Here is a 24,343-nt window from a genome sequence, read left to right on the forward strand (position 1 = left end):
CTGAGGAGGGAGTGTGCGAAGTGGTGGCGTGATGCAGCAGTTGCTGTAAGGAGTGGGGAAGCATCATTGATGGAGGCGTTTGCTTCTTTATGCCCAGAGGAGGATTGTCTTTGTTCGGTGAAAGAGAGCGAGAGCGTTGAGATGTTAAGAAGAAATGGAATAATGTTGCCTTGTTGTCGGATCGGCGAAAGCGAATGCCTCTCTTCAAACTCGTTGAAGAAAGGCTACAGTCCAGTCTGAAATCTTCAATGGTAAAGAATCTTCAGCAGACGTCACCGGGGTGCGGGAAGGACAGCATGTCCTTGGACTTGGATGCAGTGTTGCCAACTCCTCAGTAAGGAAAATCGCTATTGGCTGTCCTAAAAGTCGCTAGAAGTCACTAAATGACATCATCACCTAATTTGCATAATTGGTCATGCTAATATAATTGTAACCTATGTTGTTGGAGAGAGAAATAACATTGTGGAAGAGACATAAAGTGAGTAAAAAACGTCCTAAATGCATTTAGAGTTTATTTAGAACTACAAATTAAATTTTTTTAGCAATTATTGGTTTTTTAATGTCACAATTCCAACCCTGCTCCTTTACCGGGCTTGGACCGGCAAAAGTGATCGAAATAGGCACTCTGGTGGAGTTACTTTGTGTGTGTGTGTTTATAAGTAGTTTTAAACCTTGTGATCCACAAAACAGCATAAGAGTAAAAGAGTAAAGAAGAACTGACTGTGTTACAGCACCGCTGCTTGTTGAGAGTAAAAGCGATACGTGCTTTCACGTCTTTTTTTAGCGACTTTTTTAAGAAAAAAAGTCGCTAGGGGGTCTGAAAACTCGCTAAATATAGCGACAAAGTCGCTAAGTTGGCAACACACTCACTGCGGTGAGTAGGATTCAAGCTCTTAGAACGTTCGTGATGTTGTCTGACGACGCAGGGTGTTCGTATGAAAATGAGAACAGCCGGTGTTGGTCAAGGGGCCATATATAGCCTGAGGCTGGAAGGGGGCATAAATAAGGATGGTCCCACTCCTGAAATTCAGATGATATCTCCACTAATTGATTACACAGCAGTGGGGAGTAGTATTCATCACAGTAGATGCCTTTCTGAAAGTGCTGTAACTGGGTTTAAGGATAAAATCGACCCACTGTTATCATCCTCAATGCCCTGCACCAACACAAAGCAGCTACCTGAACGTTACTCCAGTACCATTGATATTCACTTAGTCTTTTTCTCCACCTGTTGCCAGGTGTGTTCACTCTGCATCAATTCCCTCTTGTGAGTATATTGTCCATGTCTTTCTCTGTTTTTTGTTGTGTTCACTGACAAATTGTGTGTTGTCTCTGCCAGTCTTTTTATTCAGGTTGTTAAAAACCCTGCTCCGTAACTGTTATTCCAGCATAAATAAAGTTGTGATTTTAAGTTTACTTCTGTCTGTCAAGTCCTGCACACTGGGTCCTGCTACATGCCCTGCTTCACGTAACAGTTCGGATAAACATAAAAAATATATCTTTGTAGTATTGAGAGCTATTTATTTAATGTCTACAGTCATAAGTATTTCCTTTTCCACTTTTTTCAGCTTTAAAAGTACATACTGTGTCGTTGCTTAAACCTTTGTGGTGGCAATTTCTTTTTTTTTTTAATAAAGGGAAACGTTTCACAAAAGAGAAGCAAATTTGCCACACTTCAACCTTAGAGAGCTGTTGTCATTTTGTTTTTGTATCTGTGGTTTCCTTCGTCACAACTTCCACTGAAACCACAAAGTGACTAAACCTCCTCCACACTGTGTGTGTAAAAACACATGCAGGTTCATTAGCACCGAAATAAATATTGTGTTAAAATCACTTTCGCGGGCTTGTTATTGTTTGATAATGACCACTCAGATCTCTTTAAAGCTCTCCTCTCTTCACCTTGCAGTTGAATTACCACCACATCAATGTTCATATCTTCCACTGCCCCTGGTATGTATGAGAGGGAGCAACAAAAAAAATGGAAGTGTGTCATTCACTGAAAAGATGTTTGCTGTTTTGTACATTGTGCAGGAACATGAGGGAGAGTGTTACGGAACAGTTTCACCCCGTTTCTTTTGATTCCTCGGGCATCCAGAGACGGCACCGGACTCAGTAGTCATTTTCACAAAAACCTTTATTCATCTTCAGTTACGCATGCATCTTCTAGAAGGGGAGACGTGCCAGGCCGGTGTTCCTTGGCAGATCTCCACTTTGTTTGTTACAACCAGTTTTATAGAAGCGATCCCATCATAAAACCCCCATGGTGTGTTGCAAACTCTGTGTTTGTGCGAGCACGTGAGTGCCTGTGCGCGTGTGGGTGTGTCGTAATAGTTAAAGCACTGTGTGTGAGTGTCTCTGCATCTGTGACTTCCTGACGGTCATAAAAGTCATCTCCTCACCTGAGCTACACCAAATTCCTCTACACAAAACAGAGTTAACATATTACACACACTGAGACCCCCACTCTGCATCCACTGGGCCCTTGGCCTCTTGTTGTTTTACATTTACAGATAAGCATGTGGAGAGTCTCCTGCAAACCTACTTCTAAGTTATGACAATTATGAGCTTTTATTAAAGGTACAAGCATCAGCATCCCCCAACTCTAGCTTCCTATCTCCTTTTATGACAGGCAGACCCCCAGTGTCCATAAATTCCTTTCCCTCTAAACAATTACACACACTCTCAGGCCTACAGCTAAGCCAAACTAAAACACAAAGACAAATCCTTCCCTATTCCTCTGACCTACTGCTGGACCCTCTCATCTAAGCAAATTTAACACATCATATTGTAATAATTGTTTTCTTGTACTCACAGAGAGACAGGAGACATTGCGGGTGGGGAAAACATAGAATGGAAAACAAAGAGGGAAACAAGACACAAGGACTCATACAACATATACAAACACAGACACACAGAGAGACACAGAGGGCTAACACACAAGGGGAACACCTGATTTGTTAGCTCCTTATTTTAGGATACCTACCTTAAAACATTGGAAGGTGCTATAATTCCTTTGTAATTTAAAATAAGATTCATATTATATCATGGTGAGAGTGGAGCAGGTTGTCTGGCCATTGTATTGTTGACATAAAGCTGATAAGTCAGCCTCTAAAACATCCTGAACAGCAGGTAATCTGGTGAGAGACAAGACCAAGCTACAGGTAAGAGTTTAGAACTGCCTTCTTGCTTTCTTCTCAAATTACAAGTGTACATTATAAGGTTTTCATTGTTCTAATCCAATCAGAGTAGCTCGACTCTAAAAGTCATTTGTGGATCCAAGATAAGATGGATCCAAACTAATAATAATCAGATGAGTTATATCATGCTGTTACTGTTGTTGCCTATGCTAGATGTTTTATAATGTGAAGACAACAGAAAAAGTCGCTTTGAAAAACTTTGTAGTTTTTTAATTGTATTAAATTGTAATGATAGTCAGTGTAATCAGCACGGATAAAGACCCCAAAATTGGTTAATCTGTAGAATATTATAAAATGAAGATCTTTCAATTTATCATTTAGATCTATTTAAACCTTTAAATTTGTTTCCCATAATTTTGCTCACACTTCCTGTGTTTTAATAATAATCTGATCACATTGTGTGGTGAATCAACCCTTTTCATTTGTACTATTTCACATGTCTGAGTTCATTTTGTTACCACATTATCTTTTATATTTTCCTTAAATTAATCTGCTGCCTTTTTCATTTTAAACTCAAGATTTTAATAGAAAATATTATGTTTGAGACCCTTGCAACCCTGAACTGGTTAACTGTTTTTTTGTTTCTTTGTTTGTTTATTTTACATAGAGATTCTTGAGCTTTTCATCCTTTCGTCAGTGTCGGTCACATTTATGGAAAAGACCGCATTAATAAAGCATGTGATAACACCAAAGTGAACAGAAACACAGTCCAAACAACACCAGCTGTTTGCAGACTAATCTTTTCACACACATTTCCTTGAAACCTGAGGCTCAGGGAATGATACTGTGAGCTTTTTGGCACTAACAATGATGACATGTATGTGCACAAAGTATTCCAGCTTTTGTCCTGGAATACTTTGTCCAATACTTTGGCCTTTTTTATGGGGGGGTTTTTGCACACAGAGCTGACAACATGTTATACATATGCACATGGAAAATTCAGTCAATATTCAAAATATTATTTTAATATCAATTAACAAAGCAATATGCTTCTTTCTTTTGTGGATCATGAAGCTAATACATTTCTACATGTGCCTAATTTGTAAAACCTGTTTAGAGAGTTTCCTGTTCTGATGTTAGGTATTTGTGATTTTATATACTTTTTTACCATGTTCACTGTAAAGGTTGATGTTATAATGGTCTACTTCTCAGTTTCCAAACTACTGAACAGTGGAAGTGGATCACTCAGTTTTACTGTTAGGAGAAGCAAAGAGGAAAATGAAAAGAAATTAAATATTGTCATTTTGATGAGCTCAAAATCTTAAACTTGCAGGTTATTGCAACACATAGATGCATTTAATTTTGAGAGTCTGTTGTGTAGTTGTGAAAAAAGTACTGTGTAGGGAGGAGGGTTTGAGTAAACAGGTGGGATAACAATACAACGGATAAACCCCTGAATGACCCTGGAGCACTGCATTAAAAACAGACACAGTTGTTTAGTGAAAATGTCTGTACAGACTTAGGAACACAGTTCACTGCAATGTACACAGAGGATATATGTAGACAACGCTGAGGATTGCATAAATGTGTTCCATCCGATATAAAATAGACCCTCACATGGGCTGATTGTGTCGATCCACGTATCCTGGCTAAAATGTAAAGCTCTATTGTTCCTTCTCCACAGCCTCCAGCAAAGCCATGGACTCTAGTGTGCCCTTCGTCCTTATGCTGCTCATGTGCAGTTCAATCATAGTCGAAGCCCAACTGAAGGTGTATGATCTGCGAGCCAGCAATCTTCCCACCGTTATCCTGTTAACCACAGATGCCTATGTCACTGTGTCCTCTGGTTCTACTTCTCTGGGTAAAACATCTGTTCGCTACAATGACCCGAACCCCTGGTGGGAAGAGGAATTCTCCTACTTCTATGCTGAGGAAAATGACATGCTGACTCTCGAGGTTTGGGACTTGGACTTGCTCTTTGATGATCAGCTGGGAGTCTGCCAAAGGCAGCTCAAGGTGGGAACCTATCAGCATGACTGCTTCCTGACCAAAGGCGGGACTCTCCATTACACGTATACTCTTGGTTGAAGCAATCAGTAGGCATGCAGAGATTTGTATGACGTCTGATGTCCATAGGCAGCCTTCATTCACCACAGCTTAACAATGTAGACTATTATAGTAGATCTGAAATCCATTTTCAGGGTTTTCATCATGCTCACATTAACCAACAAGATCAAGCCTCTTAAAACCTGTAAAGTCTTTCTACTACACTTCAGTCCTTGCTGCCCTGTTTCACCAATCAAAATAAAGTTTATTGCAACAAAAAAAAGCATGAATAAGCAAATATTCAGACAATGTTTAATATGTGTGACTTAATAAGAGTAATTACATTGACTATACAGTGACTCACAAACACGAGAAAAAGTGAGATATGATAATGTGTGGCTGGACATCAGGTCAACAATGGTGATTGGATGTCCAGAGAGAAGGAGAGGAGGAGAGACGGGTGCCTAGGAATATTCAGTTTATTTCTTCCTCTGGTTCTTTCAATGTGCAGAAGAAATCACCTGAAGATTCAGCTCTGGCAACCAAGAAAGTAACCAGAAAAACATTCATTGCCCAACATTGTGGACCCACTAATTGGATTTATGATTTTTGACTTTTTCTTTGCTCACATCTTAATAGTTCATTGTGGTGGTGTATGGAGGCAAAAAAACAAAAAAACAACAACAAACAAAAAAAACGGTGTTGTTGTCCAAAATTACAGCCCTAACTATAGATTTACTGTAGAAAGGACTCAGAGAAAGAAAATAACAAAAAATAAAAGTACTCATATACTTTAAATGTTTCATGTATGTCGGATGTTGAATCCAATCAGGCAAAGACACAAGGAAAAATTATTTAAATATAAAAGCCCTTCTAAACTGCAGTTTATTCACTTTAAGCTTCTTGAAGTGAGAAAATGTGAAATGTGGTTTGCATTTGCACCATTTGGCGTTTTCCATAATTCCACAACAATGTGGAATTACAATGTGGAAACCACACATCCTAATGCTTGCATCAATCCCAGCACAACACAGTCCAGCATTCTGTTTATGGTGTGTACATTTAACTTAAGTATTTCTGATTATGAATAAAGAAATAGTTAATTCATGGCATTTTAGTACACATGTGAATTCACACTTACATTACTGTTTTACACATTTACCCAGAGCAAGACTACCCCAGAGGAGAAACAGGTGTAGAAAACAGCGTATAACAGTGTTGTATTCATATTTCTCAGTTACAGCCTGTAAGCAGTTTTTAAGCAGCTGTAGCCTCTTAAGATCAAACTGTGTCACACTGTTTATCTGATAAAATCATGCTAAAATAATACATTGTAATTTCAGTTCCTCGTTCAGCTCTGAGTTGATGAGAGTTAAGTGAGTTGTCACACTAATCAGTTGGGAAAATATCAAACACTGTAATGGTCAGTTACTCTTTATTCACACTGATATCTATTACGTGCTCCATTTTAACACAACATTCCTAACAGGGGTATCTCAAAAGTTTTGGGATGTTATAATTCCTTCAAGGTTCACAGGTGCTCCCACATTTCTTGTATATAATAATTAGTTCAAAAAGGAAAAACATCGGATGCAAGATAATACTCAAATTTTATTTTAATATGTTGATTTTATTCTGTTTGTGAGACAACTTAAAAAAAACTGCATCATTCCACTCTGGTGTTTAATAGACTGAACTGAATTTCAGTCACATACTTTTTTAAACTTTCCCCTTACTCCTGCTTTCTCACAAATACTTTTGTGAGGATTTGAGCAAAATGCATCAAACCACCACTGTAGATCTTTAGCTCCACCTTTTTCTCCCATCCTCACACAGTCCTCTCCATCAGGATGTTTCCCTTTTGTCCCTTTCCAATTGTCTGGCTCTGTGCCCTTCCAAAACTTCAAACTAAGACATGAAGAACAGACAGAACTTGTTCAGTGAAACTTTAATACAGGAAATTAACAAATATATTTTCACAACAATCAAACCTTTGATCCAGTGGTGACCCGTCCACCCACAACCATCTGCCCTCTACTGCTGAGTCTGTCAGCCCGATCCAGAACTTGTCCTCACCTCCAGTCATTATTTCACTCAGTCTCCTCTGCAGGAAATTCTGTTTGGGAAAAGAGATTGAAAATTACTCTGAGATGTTTCTGTTTTGAGATGACGAAATATAAAATGTGCTAAAACATGTGAGAACATGAAAAGTGTTTAATACCTGCTCCTCCCTGCTGTCTATCTTAACCAGGTCTCCTCCTTTAGCTCTACACACATCTCTGCTCTTGTTCCAGGATGATTTACTGATGGAGAAATTATAGCACGTTCCTCCATGTTGCTCCCAGCCTTCTTCACATTTATCACATGTCTGATCTTTGAAGAGATTAAAGCAACGACTTCAGTCACGTAGAAGAAATCACTGTTCATGTTTGTGTGATTTGGAGGCAGCAGGAGGCTCCTTCTCTCCTGCAGTTTGAATCTAACTTACTTTTTCTTTGAGTCCATCAGAGTTTCTTTAATCATCAAAGTATACAAATATTTTAAAGACCAACTTATTTACCTTTCACTTCAGGAGTTTTTGGAAATGTAGGCTGTACTGTGCTGGATGGTTTTCTTTCTATTTTGAAAAATGGTAAAACATTCTCTAACATAAATTTCATTTATGTTCTGATTTGTGCGATTTGAAGACAGCAGGAGACTTACTTACCTTCTACTGTAGGACATTGTGGACATGTAGGCTGTACTGTGCTGGATGGTTTTCTTTCTATTTTGAAAAATGATAAAACATTCTCTAGCATAAATTTCATTTATGTTTTGATTTGTGCGATTTGAAGACAGCAGGAGACTTACTTACCTTCTACTGTAGGACATTGTGGACATGTAGGCTGTACTGTGCTGCATGGTTCTCTTTCTGTGTTTGAAAAACAGACTGAACGATCTGTCATTGCTTCATTCTAGTTCAACATATTGATTAAAATCAATAAAAAAAATGTGTACACTATAGAGGGCCAGTGAATCAGCAGTCCAAAAGTTTAATCGTGCGTTGCAACGTTGGAGTCTCTAATGTTTACCTCCGAGCTCCTTCGACTACAATGACCTGGATGACTGAGAACCTTCACAGACATTTACCTGAGACATTTGTGTTTCCACTTTCATTCCTGTTTTTGAGATCTCCTTGTTTTTTGAACATTTGCTTCAATCTTATGTTGTCAAACACTGATTAAAAAAGAAAAATACAAATCATTCTGTGACATTTGAGGTGTTTTACTAAAATTAGACACAGATTTTGTGAATTCTTTTAAAATGTTCACAATTTTACAAAAACGGCTCTTGAAAAAGTAAAAAGGAAAATTGAAAAAAAAACCACATTATAAAGGTTAGTTTTAAATTATACACCATTTGTATTTACTAGTAATGAGAAAAAGCATTGCATCCACTCACTGGTAACACCCATACCAATGACGGCAGCTACCAGGAGACCACTGAGAACCAGCAAGGCCAATCTCTCTGAGGTGACCTTTGACCTTTTGCTCAATACATCTTGTTGGTACCCCTCTGAAGAGTTAGCAGTGACAGAAAGGTTATAGAGATGTGGAGAAAAACACACATATCTTGATAAATCAGTATGATTACTTTATAACTACAACCTTTTAACATGTTTAACAGCTAATTTAAGGAGAAAAAGAACAGTGACCACAGTGGTTTGGCACTTTAGCAAGAAGTTACCCGCTGACATAAGAGCGAACAGAGAACTGCAAAAATGTTCCTCAAATGACCGTTTAAGGCTTGTTTCAAAAGAAAGCCATGTTTATAGCCTCGTCTAAATATCAGTGCAAAATAGATTAAACTGTGAAATCTGATACTTGTTAAAGAAAGTCTGTTTAGTTTAGCTTCAGTAAAAAAAACTGTAAACAAGTGTGAAGCAGATATGATCACCATTTTTTAAATGCAAAATAAAAAGCAGACATGGGCACACAGAAACACCTCACACACACGCTAAGCGAGATCTCACTCCCTCAGAGCAATTTCCTCTTTTTTTTTTTAAATGTTTCTCTTTTACACTTGTTAATTAGAAACAAGCGTATTCTAAACGAACAGAAAGTCACCACTACGTATGTTGTATGACCTTATTGTACTGTATCATCTTTGTTCAGTTGTCTGATGCATACAGTTTAACATTTATCATTTCACTTTTCTTAATGTCAGTTCTAGTTATTTTGTGCTGAATTTCAAATAAAGCCACATTTCATGTGTCTGAACACATTTAGTCCTCAAGGTTTTGATGAAAGTAGAAAAACATTTGATGTCTAAGTGTAAGTGGTGAAAAAGGTTTTTATTTACTTTTCAAAGAGTGACTGACTGATACTTTTCTGATATATTGTATTTTGACAGGTGAAAAACATTTTGACTGGGTTTCTTTTTTTTCAGTAAAGTCAAACTACTTCACTATTAAAAACTTTAAGCCTGATTAAAAGATATAATGCAAACACAAACACACACACAATCTGCAATCTGCATATGCATATTACATAACACAGGTTATAGCGAAGCAATCAAGAAAATCTGTAATTACTGCACCTTACTTACCGGGCGACTCTGTTTTGGACGGCTGAGTCTTTGAGATTGTTACTTCAGAGTAAGTGGTGTCAGGCAACGAGAAAATGACAACTGTAACAAAAATATGAAACCAGATTTCTGCTCAATGTGATGAAGCCTGGTGATAAAATGCAAGCTTAAAAACAAAAAAAAAGAAAAATTAACAAATTTTAGGAGGTTTTTCTCAATCTTTTCACTCAAAGACAAATACATGAGATAAACTCACCATTAGCTTTCTTCTCTCTTGTAAACTTCACATCAGAGTATATTACTCCAGCTTCAGACATTTTACTGTTGTGTGACTTTCAGTGAGTCAGAAAGAAACTTTTCACAAGATTCAAAATGGAAAGCATTTCCTGTCAAACAGAAAGAAGAGGAGGGCTTTAAAAACCTCCCGCAAAAAATGACTTTCAGTCTCTTGAATTCACAAACAGACAAATATCCAAAATGAATTCCTATGACAGAGAAATTTTGACATCGTCCAGTCTTGGTCTCATGTCACAGACGTTTCAGGACCACAGTCGCTGCAGGAAAAAGCTGATTCTGTCTGTCTAATGGAAACAGGAACAGAAAGAGTCTGGTCCACCACCTTGATTTTGGGCTCCGGGTGGTTCAGCTTTCACTGACACACACTGGTATCTTGACATAATCTCCCACTGATCTGTTTAGCCACAAAAATTCAGCATATGCAAGCGCAGACAGTTGACACAACAACATAAATAACTCTACAACATGAAGCTGCGAGACACAGAAAATAACACCAATCAGACAAGAAGCACAAGACTTGTTGCATCAGATAACAAATAAAAAAGTATCACATATAGTTAACGACAGTTCCTCATTTTGTTCTGCTGTTGATCTTTGCCTTAAATACTTAAAACTTTCAAAGCTAATTGAGTTCTCTCTTTTTTTTCTATAGTCAAATGATATCATGAGTTTTAGTTTTATGTTATTTTAAGTTAGAGCACTGGCACGTACACAGAGCTATTCTAATCTTACAAACCACTCAGTGAACCTACACTACAAATAAGAATGCAGCCAATTTAGAGTACCAGACTAACCTAAAATGCAGACCTATGGACTGATCGTGTCTCCAAATTAAGTAAAACTGTCTCTGCATCGTAAAAACTGTAGTACTGTAAACGTTAAATTTTTATAAATCATTGGACAACCAGCAGAAAGTTTTGTAGTATGTAGAGCCATAGTAAGATATTTCTTTAAACAATGTCTTTTTATTAAGAGTTTTTCCTTTATGCATATAAACAGAGAGAGAAGAAAAGGACTACATATGATCTGTACATTCGGGGTAATTAGCTCGTACACTTAAGGCTGTGAAATAAAAGAAAAAAAAGAAAAAAGTGAAATAAAGAAAAAGAGAGAAATATAAACATAAGTATAATATTTCCCCAGATAACATAATCCCTGCAAAATAATCCCATTCTTTCCCACCCAGGTCACTGCCCTAGACCTGTACACTGTATTTCCACAGCTGACATGAAGGAGTTTGCTGAAAAATTCTTATAGGTTTTGAAATTGTTACGGTTTGACGTAGAGGACTCAATCGCAGGACTCCAGGATCAGATCCACACAAGAATTTATTTACAAGTCCACCAGGTGTATATACAAAAAGGTGCAGGGGAAGTGCTATGTACAACGAGGTGAGGGACGGGGCTCCAGGGAAATCCAGGGGGAAGGCACGCGCTCTCCAAACAATCCACACACACGACAGCAGGCTCTCTCTCCAACACTCGCCACTCGGGAATCACACGGGGAAGAATCCAGGAAGTCTGTAGACAAGGAGACAAGGGTAAATACAAAGCACAAAGAAACACTCGACTTAATTGCTGTGGCTTGACTTTCACTAACGCGTGGCAGACAACGATCCAGCGAAGCGGGTGGCCATCGATGATCCGTGTGGGTGGTGGGGGTCTGGAAGAAGGGCACAGAGGACTGGAGAGACAAGGTTTCACTTGTGACACATGGAAAACGTTATGGATTTGCATATTCCGGGGCAGTTTTAGACGGACAGAGACAGGGTTAATCAGAGAGTCAATTTCAAACGGGCCGATGAAGGTGGGAGACAGTTTCTTGGATTCAGACCTGAGTGGGATGAACCTGGTTGACAGCCAAACCTTTTGTCCGGGTGTGTAGGTGGGTGTTGGAGTCCGGTGGCGGTCCGCCAGGCGCTTATTGCATTCAGCCATGCGGAGAAGGGTGGCCCAGGTGGCTCTCCAGGCATGCTGACACCTCATAAAGCGCTCACCGACGGCCGGGAACAGTGGCAGTTGGTAGCCTAGGGACGCCTCGAAGGGGGACACACTGGTGGCGGAAAGGTGAGGCTGTTTTGAGCATATTCGATCCATGACAGCTGCTTGTTCCAAGTAGTCTGATTAGTGGACACCAAGCACCGGAGAGCCACCTCGAGCTCCTGATTGGCCCTCTCCGTTTGGCCGTTTGTCTGTGGGTGGAAACCGGAGGAGAGACTGACCTAAGCTCCGAGGGCGTTGCAGAATTCCTTCCAGACACGTGACATAAACTGCGGCCCCCTGTCTAAAACGATGTCCGCAGGGATTCCAGGAGGTGAAAAACGTGGTTAGTCAGGAGCTGGACCGTCTCTAGAGCAGTGGGGAGCTTAGGAAGGGCGACAAAGTGAGCAGCCTTAGAGAAGCGATTGATGATGATGAGAATGACTGAGTTACCTGATGAGGCGGGCAGACCAGTGATGAAGTCGATAGCGATGTGTGACCAGGGGCGGCTTTTGAGTTGGTAGAGGTTGGAGGAGGCCGGAAGACGGTTGATGGACGTTTTTGTTTTGAGCACAGGTTGGGCAGGCGGCAATGTATTCGCGGACATCCTTAGCGAGAGAGGGCCACAAGATGAAGCGTTGAAGAAAGGTGACCCGAGTGGACCCCCGGGTGACAGGTGAATTTGGCTGTATGTGCCTAATGTAGTACTCTTGACCTTACTGTGGAGGGGACAAAGAGTAGACCTGGAGGGCCCGTTCCGGGTTCTGGTTCAGTCCGTTGAGCCTCTCTAATCACCGACTCGATCTCCCAGGTCAGGGCCCCAATAACACACATGGGGGGAAGAATGGGGGGGTCCTGAGCTGTGTCTTTGGAGGCGGTGAATTGGCATGAGAGGGCGTCGGGCTTGACATTCCGGGAACCGGGTCTGTAGGTGATAGTGAATTGGAATCTTGTAAAAAACAGGGCCCACCTGGCTTGCCGGGCGTTGAGTCGTTTAGCCGATCGAATGTACTCCAAGTTCTTGTGGTCTGTCCACACCACAAACGGCTGGGCAGTGCCCTCCAGCCAGTGACTCCACTCCTCCAGAGCAAGCTTCATGGCTAGTAGTTCTCAGTCTCCCACGTCATAGTTTCTCTCTGGAGAGAGGCGGCGAGAGAAGTAAGCACAGGGATGAAGCTTACCGCCTTGTTGAGAGAAAAAGATAGAGACGGCTGATCAGCGTCCAGCTGATCCTCCTGGCCGTGACAGAAATGCATCAAGGAAACGACCCCACATGCTTTGAAATTTCCCAATAGAGTTCTGGAGTGAATGTCTTATTTTTTCTAGTTTTAGACACAACATGAGGTCACATAACCACTGTTTGTGAGTGGGAGGGGGAGCGTTCCGCCACCTCAGTAAATTTTCCCTTCTGGCCAACATAGAACAGAATGATAATGTCTGTCTTTTAGAGGCCGGTAGAGGCACCTCATTCCCACTGATCCCAAACAGAGCAAGAAGGGGGGCAGGGGCCAATGTCACACTGGGAATCCTGGACAGGGTATGGAAAACCTCTGTCCAGAACTGAACGAGACTGGGACAAAATCAGTACATGTCAGTGAGGCTTCAGTAGTTTTGCATCTGTCACAATATGGAGAGATTTCAGGATAGATACGAGATAATCTGGATTTTGAGAAATGGGCTCTATGCACCACTTTGAATGATGTTGTGTTGACATGTTTGAGTATGGAGGCCCATGTTTTGTCAGAGATTGTCATGTTTAAGTCTTCTTCCCACAGTGTCTTGAATTTGGATGAAGAGGTGTGTGTCAACTTTCATAGTAAGATATTTCTTTAAAACAAATGGGCATGCTGCCCTCTTCTGGTTTAATGTTTAATTGTATTTTATCAATGTTGGGTCTGCGCTTCCACAGGCCCCGCTGGTTTAGAGACTTATTCCCGTTAACGAAGCAAGACGAACAGCATAACCGGTTTTTAACATGCTAGCACGGGAAGGATCTCAGAGCAGCCCTTCTGCCCTCAGTCTCTGATCACTTCAGAGAAAGGGCTTCCCCTCCAGCCTTTTATTCTCGTGACACACAGTTTACACAAACACCCATTGTAAACCCCCCTATGGTGTCAGGCACTGTATGTGTGTGTATGCATGTGCGAGAATGTGTGTGTGTGTGTGTGTGTGTGTGTATGTGTGTGGGAGCATCTGTATGTGTGTGTGTGTGTGTGTGTGTTTGTTTGTGTTTGGGGGTGCGTTTGTGTGACCTCCTGCCCACAAAAGGGTCATAAAGGCAGGAAGTTTACTAAACAAGAAAACAGAACCCTCACATAGGATGTGTCCCTATAATAAAACACTACAGTCTCCCCCACCAACAGGCTGGGGAGGTCAACAGAAACAAACGAATGTCTTTGATCATGCTTACTTGTAACACAATGACAACATTTAACAATTTGACTCCAACAATCAACTTATGTGTTTTCTTGTCACTCCTTTTTCTTTCTTTTCTATGTTTTATTTTTAAAATAAAATGATTTCTTTCTTTTTCTTAAGTCTTTTCCTCCTCCTGTAGCATGAAAATGAATTACATGGAAAAAATAAAAAAACTAACAAAGACTGGAATTGTTTATGTCCAGTGAACACAAAATAATTCATTCTAGTAAACCAAATATTGTCATGTTTAAAATGTGATTGGTGGAAATAAAAATTATCAACCCACAGAGCGCTGAATTCAAAGACACCTCAAAAATCAACGTGAAAAAAAAATTATGTATCAGTAAGTAATCATTTTACTGACATGTCATTGTAGCAACTCAAAATTGTATGGACACATGTATTTGGGTGCCTTCTTGAAAACATTGCAGCATTCTTCTAATGATGGATGGTGTCCTGATGAATCTCTTCCCAGATTTGGACCAAGGTGACCGGGACAATCTGAGGTGCAAACTTGCTACATCAGGTGGACAAAAACATAATGTCACAAAAGTTTTCTATTGAATTTAGATCAGGCGAGCATGGGTTACAGTCAATTGTATCAATTTCTTAATCTTCCAGGAACAGCCTGCATTCTCTCACCACATTAGGCCGATCATTGCAGTGCACCAGGAGGAACCAAAGACCCACTGCGCTAGCATAAGTTCTGACAATGGATCCAAGGATTGCATCCTGATGCCTAATGCCAGTCAGGGTGGCTAGCCTGTAGTGGTCTGTGCGTCCTTCCATGGGTAAGTCCCCCCAAGATCATGACTGACCTACCACTAAACCGGTCACGCTGAACGATGTCACAGGCAGATTCTCCACGGCTTTAGCAGGTGCACAGTGTGTGCATCCTGAGCACAGACATGAAAGGGCCTGATAATTATGGTATTCTACTGCAAATGCCAACCAGGTTCCATAGTGCTGGGGAGTGAACACAGGACCCTCTAGTGGATGTCAGGCCCTGAGACCACCCTCATGAAGTCTGCTTCTGATTGTCTGGACAGAGAGTCACACCAGTGGTCCTTTTTAAGGCTCTTGTCATGCTCTTCCTATTCCTTCTTACATAAAGGAGCAGATGTCAGTCCTATTGATGGACTTTTGAAGGACCTTCTACAGCCCTGTTTAACTCTCATAGAATAAGTACCTTACTGTGAAGCACTTTGGTGTCCCCCCTGGTTTTAAACGTGCTATATAAATAAAATTGTATTGTAATAGTCTTTTGCATTTGATGTTTTGTTAAGCTGTATGTCTGGAATTTGTTCTTTTGTTCTTCCTCTGGTTCTTTCAATGTGCATTTGTTCTTTCAGTAACACCAAAGCAGCTGAAACTGATTGCCAGCCCTTTCTGTTATTTACTGAGGAGATCGGTGTCCCTCCTGAATTTTTTTTCAAAGATTTTAATGTGTTTTTAAATGAGCTGACAATGGCAACAATGACCTAATAGAAAGGATGAAATAATCACATTAATGGGCCAAAAATAATGCATATAAAATATTCACATTTATTTGTTATCCTGATGTTTTTTTTTCTTTCTGTGACATTACCATCACCACACTCAAGTGCTGAACTGAAGTTAAAGTAAATACATATTTACGCTGGTGAGTTACTTCTGGTTTCTCACAAACACCGAGGCTTTGAGCAAAATGCATCAAACCTACAATTCTGATCTTTAGTTTCACCCTTTTCTCGCAGACTCCTGAGATACAAAGTATTATTCACATCTATATTATCATATTCATTTTTTTTGCTCTGTTTGTGACCTTAGTTTTAAAAATTCATTCTGGTGTTTATTAAGTCAATTTTAGACTCACATTACTCACACTATAAATAAACCTGAACATAAACCATAATACCAAAACATCACTAGAATATAAGAAACTCAAAATGCTGGGTCAAAAGGAACCAGAACTATGACATTTCTGTACTGAAAAAAATATAAAGAAGTGCTAAAAAATATGAGAATATAATTTTTTTTTATTCCTGTTCATCCCTGCAGTCTATCTTTACAAACTTTATTGTTTAACTTTATTGTTAAAATTATTTTTGGACAGTGTTCGTGAAAGGAAAAAAAGTTAGACTTCCATCATGGTACAAAAGTACCAAGAAATTACATACTTACAGTGTGCTTAAAGTTATTCACAATGTAATTATTTCTTTGTTTCCTCCAAACACCTGATTTGTTAGCTCCTTATTTTAGGATACCTACCTTAAAACATTGGAAGGTGCTATAATTCCTTTGTAATTTAAAATAAGATTCATATTATATAATGGTGAGAGTGGAGCAGGTTGTCTGGCCATTGTATTGTTGACATAAAGCTGATAAGTCAGCCTCTAAAACATCCTGAACAGCAGGTAATGTGGTGAGAGACAAGATCAAGCTACAGGTAAGAGTTTAGAACTGCCTTCTTGCTTTCTTCTCAAATTACAAGTGTACATTATAAGGTTTTCATTGTTCTAATCCAATCAGAGTAGCTCGACTCTAAAAGTCATTTGTGGATCCAAGATAAGATGGATCCAAACTAATAATAATCAGATGAGTTAGATCATGCTGTTACTGTTGTTGCCTATGCTAGATGTTTTATAATGTGAAGACAACAGAAAAAGTCGCTTTGAAAAACTTTGTAGTTTTTTAATTGTATTAAATTGTAATGATAGTCAGTGTAATCAGCACGGATAAAGACCCCAAAATTGGTTAATCTGTAGAATATTATAAAATGAAGATCTTTCAATTTATCATTTAGATCTATTTAAACCTTTAAATTTGTTTCCCATAATTTTGCTCACACTTCCTGTGTTTTAATAATAATCTGATCACATTGTGTGGTGAATCAACCCTTTTCATTTGTACTATTTCACATGTCTGAGTTCATTTTGTTACCACATTATCTTTTATATTTTCCTTAAATTAATCTGCTGCCTTTTTCTTTTTAAACTCAACATTTTAATAGAAAATATTATGTTTGAGACCCTTGCAACCCTGAACTGGTTAACTGTTTTTTTGTTTCTTTGTTTGTTTATTTTACATAGAGATTCTTGAGCTTTTCATCCTTTCGTCAGTGTCGGTCACATTTATGGAAAAGACCGCATTAATAAAGCATGTGATAACACCAAAGTGAACAGAAACACAGTCCAAACAACACCAGCTGTTTGCAGACTAATCTTTTCACACACATTTCCTTGAAATCTGAGGCTCAGTGAATGATACTGTGAGCTTTTTGGCACTAACAATGATGACATGTACATGCACAAAGTATTCCAGCTTTTGTCCTGGAATACTTTGTCCAATACTTTGGCCTTTTTTATGGGGGGGTTTTTGCACACAGAGCTGACATGTTATACATATGCACATGTAAAATTCAGTCAATATTCAAAATATTATTTTAATATCAATTAACAAAGCAATATGCTTCTTTCTTTTGTGGATCATGAAGCTAATACATTTCTACATGTGCCTAATTTGTAAAACCTGTTTAGAGAGTTTCCTGTTCTGATGTTAGGTATTTGTGATTTTATATACTTTTTTACCATGTTCACTGTAAAGGTTGATGTTATAATGGTCTACTTCTCAGTTTCCAAACTACTGAACAGTGGAAGTGGATCACTCAGTTTTACTGTTAGGAGAAGCAAAGAGGAAAATGAAAAGAAATTAAATATTGTCATTTTGATGAGCTCAAAATCTTAAACTTGCAGGTTATTGCAACACATAGATGCATTTAATTTTGAGAGTCTGTTGTGTAGTTGTGAAAACAGTACTGTGTAGGGAGGAGGGTTTGAGTAAACAGGTGGGATAACAATACAACGGATAAACCCCTGAATGACCCTGGAGCACTGCATTAAAAACAGACACAGTTGTTTAGTGAAAATGTCTGTACAGACTCAGGAACACAGTTCACTGCAATGTACACAGAGGATATATGTAGACAACGCTGAGGATTGCATAAATGTGTTCCATCCAATATAAAATAGACCCTCACATGGGATGATTGTGTCGATCCACGTATCCTGGCTAAAATGTAAAGCTCTATTGTTCTTTCTCCACAGCCTCCAGCAAAGCCATGGACTCTAGTGTGCCCCTCGTCCTTTTGCTGCTCATGTACAGTTCAATCATAGTCGAAGCCCAACTGAAGGTGTATGATCTGCGAGCCACTGATCTTCCCACCGTTATCCTGTTAACTACAGATGCCTATGTCACGGTGTCCTCTGGTTCTACTTCTCTGGGTAAAACATCTGTTCGCTACAATGACCCGAACCCCTGGTGGGAAGAGGAATTCTCCTACTTCTATGCTGAGGAAAATGACATGCTGACTCTCGAGGTTTGGGACTTGGACTTGCTCTTTGATGATCAGCTGGGAGTCTGCCAAAGGCAGCTCAAGGTGGGAACCTATCAGCATGACTGCTTCCTGACCAAAGGCGGGACTCTCCATTACACTTATACTCTTGGTTGAAGCAATCAGTAGGCATGCAGAGATTTGTATGACGTCTGATGTCCATAGGCAGCCTTCATTTACCACAGCCTAAAAATGTAGACTATTATAGTAGATCTGAAATCCATTTTCAGGGTTTTCATCATGCTCACATTAACCAAGAAGATCAAGCCTCTTAAAACCTGTAAAGTCTTTCTACTACACTTCAGTTCTTGCTGCCCTGTTTCACCAATCAAAATAAAGTTTATTGCAACAAAAAAAAGCATGAATAAGCAAATATTCAGACAATGTTTAATATGTGTGACTTAATAAGAGTAATTACATTGACTATACAGTGACTCACTAACACAGAGTTTTGACGAGAAAAAGTGAGATATGATAAGATGTGGCTGGACATCAGGTCAACAATGGTGATTGGATGTCCAGAGAGGAGGAGAGACGGGTGCCTAGGAATATTCAGTTTCTTTCTTCCTCTGGTTCTTTCAATGTGCAGAAGAAATCATCTGAAGATTCAGCTCTGGCAACCAAGAAAGTAACCAGAAAAACATTCATTGCCCAACATTGTGGACCCACTAATTGGATTTATGATTTTTGACTTTTTCTTTGCTCACATCTTGATAGTTCATTGTGGTGGTGTATGGAGGCAAAAAAACAAAAAAACAACAACAAACAAAAAAACCGGTGTTGTTGTCCAAAATTACAGCCCTAACTATAGATTTACTGTAGAAAGGACTCAGAGAAAGAAAGTAACAAAAAATAAAAGTACTCATATACTTTAAATATTTAAATGTTTCATGTATGTTGGATGTTGAATCCAATCAGGCAAAGACACAAGGAAAAATTGTTTAAATATAAAAGCCCTTCTAAACTGCAGTTTATTCACTTTAAGCTTCTTGAAGTGAGAAAATGTGAAATGTGGTTTGCATTTGCACCATTTGGCGTTTTCCATAATTCCACAACAATGTGGAATTACAATGTGGAAACCACACATCCTAATGCTTGCATCAATCCCAGCACAACACAGTCCAGCATTCTGTTTATGGTGTGTACATTTATCTTAAGTATTTCTGATTATGAATAAAGAAATAGTTAATTCATGGCATTTTAGTACACATGTGAATTCACACTTACATTACTGTTTTACACATTTACCCAGAGCAAGAGTACCCCAGAGGAGAAACAGGTGTAGAAAACAGCGTATAACAGTGTTGTATTCATATTTCTCAGTTACAGCCTGTAAGCAGTTTTTAAGCAGCTGTAGCCTCTTAAGATCAAACTGTGTCACACTGTTTATCTGATAAAATCATGCTAAAATAATACATTGTAATTTCAGTTCCTCGTTCAGCTCTGCCTTGATGAGAGTTAAGTGAGTTGTCACACTAATCAGTTGGGAAAATATCAAACACTGTAATGGTCAGTTACTCTTTATTCACACTGATATCTATTACTTGCTCCATTTTAACACAACATTCCTAACAGGGGTATCTCAAAAGTTTGGGGATGTTATAATTCCTTCACGGTTCACAGGTGCTCCCACATTTCTTGTATATAATAATTAGTTCAAAAAGGAAAAACATTGGATGCAAAATAATACTCAAATTTTATTTTAATATGTTGATTTTATTCTGTTTGTGAGACAACTTAAAAAAAACTGCATCACTCCACTCTGGTGTTTAATAGACTGAACTGAATTTCAGTCACATACTTTTTTAAACTTTCCCCTTACTACTGCTTTCTCACAAATACTTTTGTGAGGATTTGAGCAAAAGGCATCAAACCACCACTTCAGAGTATCAGCTTCACCTTTTTCTCCCATCTTCACACAGTCCTCTCCATCAGGATGTTTCCCATTTGTCCCTTTCCAATTGTCTGGCTCTGTGCCCTTCCAAAACTTCAAACTAAGACACGAAGAACAGACAGAACTGGTTCAGTGAAACTTTAATACAGGAAATTAACAAATATATTTTCACAACAATCAAACCTTTCATTCAGTGGTGACCCATCCACCCACAACCATCTGCCCTCTACTGCTGAGTCTGTCAGCCCGATCCAGAACTTGTCCTCACCTCCAGTCATTATTTCACTCACTCTTCTCTGCAGGAAATTCTGTTTGGGAAAAGAGATTGAAAATTACTCTGAGATGTTTCTGTTGGGAGATGACGAAATATAAAGATGTGCTAAAACATGTGAGAACATGAAAAGTGTTTAATACCTGCTCCTCCCTGCTGTCTATCTTAACCAGGTCTCCTCCTTTAGCTCTACACTCATCTCTGCTCTTGTTCCAGGATGATTTACTGATGGAGAAATTATAGCACGTTCCTCCATGTTGCTCCCAGCCTTCTTCACATTTATCACATGTCTGATCTTTGAAGAGATTAAAGCAACGACTTCAGTCACGTGGAAGAAATCACTGTTAATGTTTGTGTGATTTGGAGGCAGCAGGAGGCTCCTTCTGTCCTGCAGTTTGAATCTAACTTACTTTTTCTGTGAGTCCATCAGAGTTTCTTTAATCATCAAAGTATACAAATATTTTAAAGACCAACTTATTTACCTTTCACGTCAGGAGTTTTTGGAAATGTAGGCTGTACTGTGCTGGATGGATTTCTTTCTATTTTGAAAAACGATAAAACATTCTCTAGCATAAATTTCATTTATGTTCTGATTTGTGCGATTTGAAGACAGCAGGAGACTTACTTACCTTCTACTGTAGGACATTGTGGACATGTAGGCTGTACAGTGCTGCATGGTTCTCTTTCTGTGTTTGAAAAACAGACTGAACGATCTGTCATTGCTTCGTTCTAGTTCAACATATTGATTAAAATCAATAATAAATGAGTACACTATAGAGGGCCAGTGAATCAGCAGTCCAAAAGTTTAATCGTGCGTTGCAACGTTGGAGTCTCTAATGTTTACCTCCGAGCTCCTTCGACTACAATGACCTGGATGACTGAGAACCTTCACAGACATTTACCTGAGACATTTGTGTTTCCACAATGTCTCAGGTAAACGTTTCTCCCACAAAACGCTACGTCCAGATGAACAGATTCAACTTTTGGAGATTTACTTTCCTGGATGATTGAGAATGCATCAAGACATTTGTGTTTCCACTTTCATTCCTGTTTTTGAGATCTCCTTGTTTTTTGAACATTTGCTCCAATCTTATGTTGTCAAACACTGATTAAAAAAGAAAAATACAAATCATTCTGTGACATTTGAGGTGTTTTACTAAAATTAGACACAGATTTTGTGAATTCTTTTAAAATGTTCACAATTTTACAAAAACGGCTCTTGAAAAAGTAAAAAGAAAAATTGAAAAAAAAAACCCACATTATAAAGGTTAGTTTTAAATTATACACCATTTGTATTTACTAGTAATGAGAAAAAGCATTGCATCCACTCACTGGTAACACCCATACCAATGACGGCAGCTACCAGGAGACCACTGAGAACCAGCAGGGCCAATCTCTCTGAGGTGACCTTTGACCTTTTGCTCAATACATCTTGTTGGTACCCCTCTGAAGAGTTAGCAGTGACAGAAGGGTTATAGAGATGTGGAGAAAAACACACATATCTTGATAAATCAGTATGATTACTTTATAACTACAACCTTTTAACATGTTTAACAGCTAATTTAAGGAGAAAAAGAACAGTGACCACAGTGGTTTGGCACTTTAGCAAGAAGTTACCCGCTGACATAAGAGCGAACAGAGAACTGCAAAAATGTTCCTCAAATGACCGTTTAAGGCTTGTTTCAAAAGAAAGCCATGTTTATAGCCTCGTCTAAATATCAGTGCAAAATAGATTAAACTGTGAAATCTGATACTTGTTAAAGAAAGTCTGTTTAGTTTAGCTTCAGTAAAAAAAACTGTAAACAAGTGTGAAGCAGATATGATCAACATTTTTAAATGCAAAATAAAAAGCAGACATGGGCACACAGAACACCACCACACACACGCGCTAAGCGAGATCTCACTCCCTCAGAGCAATTTCCTCTTTTTTTTTTTTAAATGTTTCTCTTTTACACTTGTTAATTAGAAACAAGCGTATTCTAAACGAACAGAAAGTCACCACTACGTATGTTGTATGACCTTATTGTACTGTATCATCTTTGTTCAGTTGTCTGATGCATACAGTTTAATATTTATCATTTCACTTTTCTTAATTTCAGTTCTAGTTATTTTGTGCTGAATTTCAAATAAAGCCACATTTCATGTGTCTGAACACATTTAGTCCTCAAGGTTTTGATGAAAGTAGAAAAACATTTGACGTCTAAGTGTTAGTGGTGAAAAAGGTTTTTATTTACTTTTCAAAGCGTGACTGACTGATACTTTTCTGATATATTGTATTTTGACAGGTGAAAAACATTTTGACTGGGTTTCTTTTTTTTCAGTAAAGTCAAACTACTTCACTATTAAAAACTTTAAGCCTGATTAAAAGATATAATGCAAACAAACACACACACAATCTGCAATCTGCATATGCATATTACATAACACAGGTTATAGCGAAGCAATCAAGAAAATCTGTAATTACTGCACCTTACTTACCGGGCGACTCTGTTTTGGACGGCTGAGTCCTTGAGAACGTTACTTCAGAGTAAGTGGTGTCGGGCAAGGAGAAAATGACAACTGTAACAAAAATATGAAACCAGATTTCTGATGAAGCCTGGTGATAAAATGCAAGCTAAAAAACAAAAAAAAAGAAAAATTAACAAATTTTAGGAGGTTTTTCTTAATCTTTTCACTCAAAAACAAATACATGAGATAAACTCACCGTTAGCTTTCTTCTTTCTTGTAAACTTCACATCAGAGTATAGTACTCCAGCTTCAGACATTTTACTGTTGTGTGACTTTCAGTGAGTCAGAAAGAAACTTTTCACAAGATTCAAAATGGAAAGCACTTCCTGTCAAACAGAAAGAAGAGGAGGGCTTTAAAAACCTCCCGCAAAAAAATTATTTTCAGCCTCTTGAATTCGCAAACAGACAAATATCCAAAATGAATTCCTATGACAGAGAAATTTTGACATCGTCCAGTCTTGGTCTCATGTCACAGACGTTTCAGGACCACAGTCGCTGCAGGAAAAAGCTGATTCTGTCTGTCTAATGGAAACAGGAACAGAAAGAGTCTGGTCCACCACCTTGATTTTGGGCTCCGGGTGGTTCAGCTTTCACTGACACACACTGATATCTTGACATAATCTCCCACTGATCTGTTTAGCCACAAAAATTCAGCATATGCAAGCGCAGACAGTTGACACAACAACATAAATAGCTCTACAACATGAAGCTGCCAGACGCAGAAAATAACACCAATCAGACAAGAAGCACAAGACTTGTTGCATCAGATAACAAATCAAAAAGTATCACATATAGTTAACGACAGTTCCTCATTTTGTTCTGCTGTTGATCTTTGCCTTAAATACTTAAAACTTT

At 38.8% G+C, this 24,343-nt stretch overlaps 4 protein-coding genes across 7 annotated transcripts; 2 read left to right on the plus strand and 2 right to left on the minus strand.

Moving 5' to 3' along the window:
- The first annotated feature begins 3,050 nt into the window (after window positions 1–3,050).
- On the plus strand, window positions 3,051–5,473 carry LOC120435874 (synaptotagmin-5-like). The gene is made up of 2 exons (XM_039606018.1): window positions 3,051–3,161; window positions 4,822–5,473. The coding sequence occupies exon 2, from the start codon at window positions 4,836–4,838 to the stop codon at window positions 5,223–5,225; it is 390 nt and encodes a 129-aa protein (XP_039461952.1). The 5' UTR covers window positions 3,051–3,161; window positions 4,822–4,835; the 3' UTR covers window positions 5,226–5,473.
- A 66-nt stretch (window positions 5,474–5,539) lies between these two features.
- LOC116312163 (collectin-12-like) lies at window positions 5,540–10,285 on the minus strand. 2 transcript variants are annotated; one of them, XM_039606013.1, is made up of 10 exons: window positions 10,006–10,285; window positions 9,771–9,851; window positions 8,625–8,738; window positions 8,313–8,399; window positions 8,038–8,094; window positions 7,891–7,947; window positions 7,744–7,800; window positions 7,405–7,556; window positions 7,175–7,299; window positions 5,540–7,091 (listed from the first exon to the last, which is right to left on the minus strand). In XM_039606013.1, the coding sequence occupies exons 1-10, from the start codon at window positions 10,064–10,066 to the stop codon at window positions 6,887–6,889; spliced, it is 996 nt and encodes a 331-aa protein (XP_039461947.1). In that variant the 5' UTR covers window positions 10,067–10,285; the 3' UTR covers window positions 5,540–6,886. The 2 variants fall into 2 exon arrangements, with proteins under 2 accessions (XP_039461947.1, XP_039461946.1); XM_039606012.1 differs by having other exon boundaries at window positions 8,038–8,112.
- Window positions 10,286–16,765: 6,480 nt separating this feature from the next.
- LOC120435873 (synaptotagmin-5-like) lies at window positions 16,766–19,173 on the plus strand. Its single transcript, XM_039606017.1, has 2 exons — window positions 16,766–16,871; window positions 18,529–19,173. Exon 2 carries the CDS (start codon window positions 18,543–18,545, stop codon window positions 18,930–18,932), a length of 390 nt encoding a protein of 129 aa, XP_039461951.1. The 5' UTR covers window positions 16,766–16,871; window positions 18,529–18,542; the 3' UTR covers window positions 18,933–19,173.
- A 654-nt stretch (window positions 19,174–19,827) lies between these two features.
- LOC120435872 (hepatic lectin-like) lies at window positions 19,828–24,018 on the minus strand. Of its 3 annotated transcripts, none has more exons than XM_039606015.1 (8): window positions 23,685–24,018; window positions 23,459–23,539; window positions 22,313–22,426; window positions 21,610–21,666; window positions 21,463–21,519; window positions 21,124–21,275; window positions 20,893–21,017; window positions 19,828–20,809 (listed from the first exon to the last, which is right to left on the minus strand). In XM_039606015.1, the coding sequence occupies exons 1-8, from the start codon at window positions 23,743–23,745 to the stop codon at window positions 20,605–20,607; spliced, it is 852 nt and encodes a 283-aa protein (XP_039461949.1). In that variant the 5' UTR covers window positions 23,746–24,018; the 3' UTR covers window positions 19,828–20,604. The 3 variants fall into 3 exon arrangements, with proteins under 3 accessions (XP_039461949.1, XP_039461948.1, XP_039461950.1); XM_039606014.1 differs by having other exon boundaries at window positions 21,610–21,684; XM_039606016.1 differs by having other exon boundaries at window positions 20,694–20,809; window positions 20,978–21,017; window positions 21,610–21,684.
- Between the last annotated feature and the right edge of the window lie 325 nt (window positions 24,019–24,343).

The sequence above is a fragment of the Oreochromis aureus genome, linkage group 22 (genome assembly GCF_013358895.1).
Source record: "Oreochromis aureus strain Israel breed Guangdong linkage group 22, ZZ_aureus, whole genome shotgun sequence".
Lineage (NCBI taxonomy): Eukaryota > Metazoa > Chordata > Actinopteri > Cichliformes > Cichlidae > Oreochromis > Oreochromis aureus.

What these genes read in the sequence shown, in the direction of transcription:
- LOC120435874 (XM_039606018.1), top strand. Translation starts at nt 4,836, where the DNA reads ATGGACTCTAGTGTGCCCTTCGTCCTTATGCTGCTCATGTGCAGTTCA.
- LOC116312163 (XM_039606012.1), bottom strand. Translation starts at nt 10,066, where the DNA reads ATGTCTGAAGCTGGAGTAATATACTCTGATGTGAAGTTTACAAGAGAG. An exon ending in AAAAACTCCTGAAGTGAAAG is followed by an intron (nt 7,557 to 7,743) that starts GTAAATAAGTTG and finishes ATCTCTTCAAAG; the next exon opens with ATCAGACATGTGATAAATGT. An exon ending in TAGACAGCAGGGAGGAGCAG is followed by an intron (nt 7,300 to 7,404) that starts GTATTAAACACT and finishes TTTCCCAAACAG; the next exon opens with AATTTCCTGCAGAGGAGACT.
- LOC120435873 (XM_039606017.1), top strand. Translation starts at nt 18,543, where the DNA reads ATGGACTCTAGTGTGCCCCTCGTCCTTTTGCTGCTCATGTACAGTTCA.
- LOC120435872 (XM_039606014.1), bottom strand. Translation starts at nt 23,745, where the DNA reads ATGTCTGAAGCTGGAGTACTATACTCTGATGTGAAGTTTACAAGAAAG. An exon ending in GTCCAAAACAGAGTCGCCCG is followed by an intron (nt 22,427 to 23,458) that starts GTAAGTAAGGTG and finishes CTAACTCTTCAG; the next exon opens with AGGGGTACCAACAAGATGTA. An exon ending in CATTGGTATGGGTGTTACCA is followed by an intron (nt 21,685 to 22,312) that starts GTGAGTGGATGC and finishes CAGATCGTTCAG; the next exon opens with TCTGTTTTTCAAACACAGAA.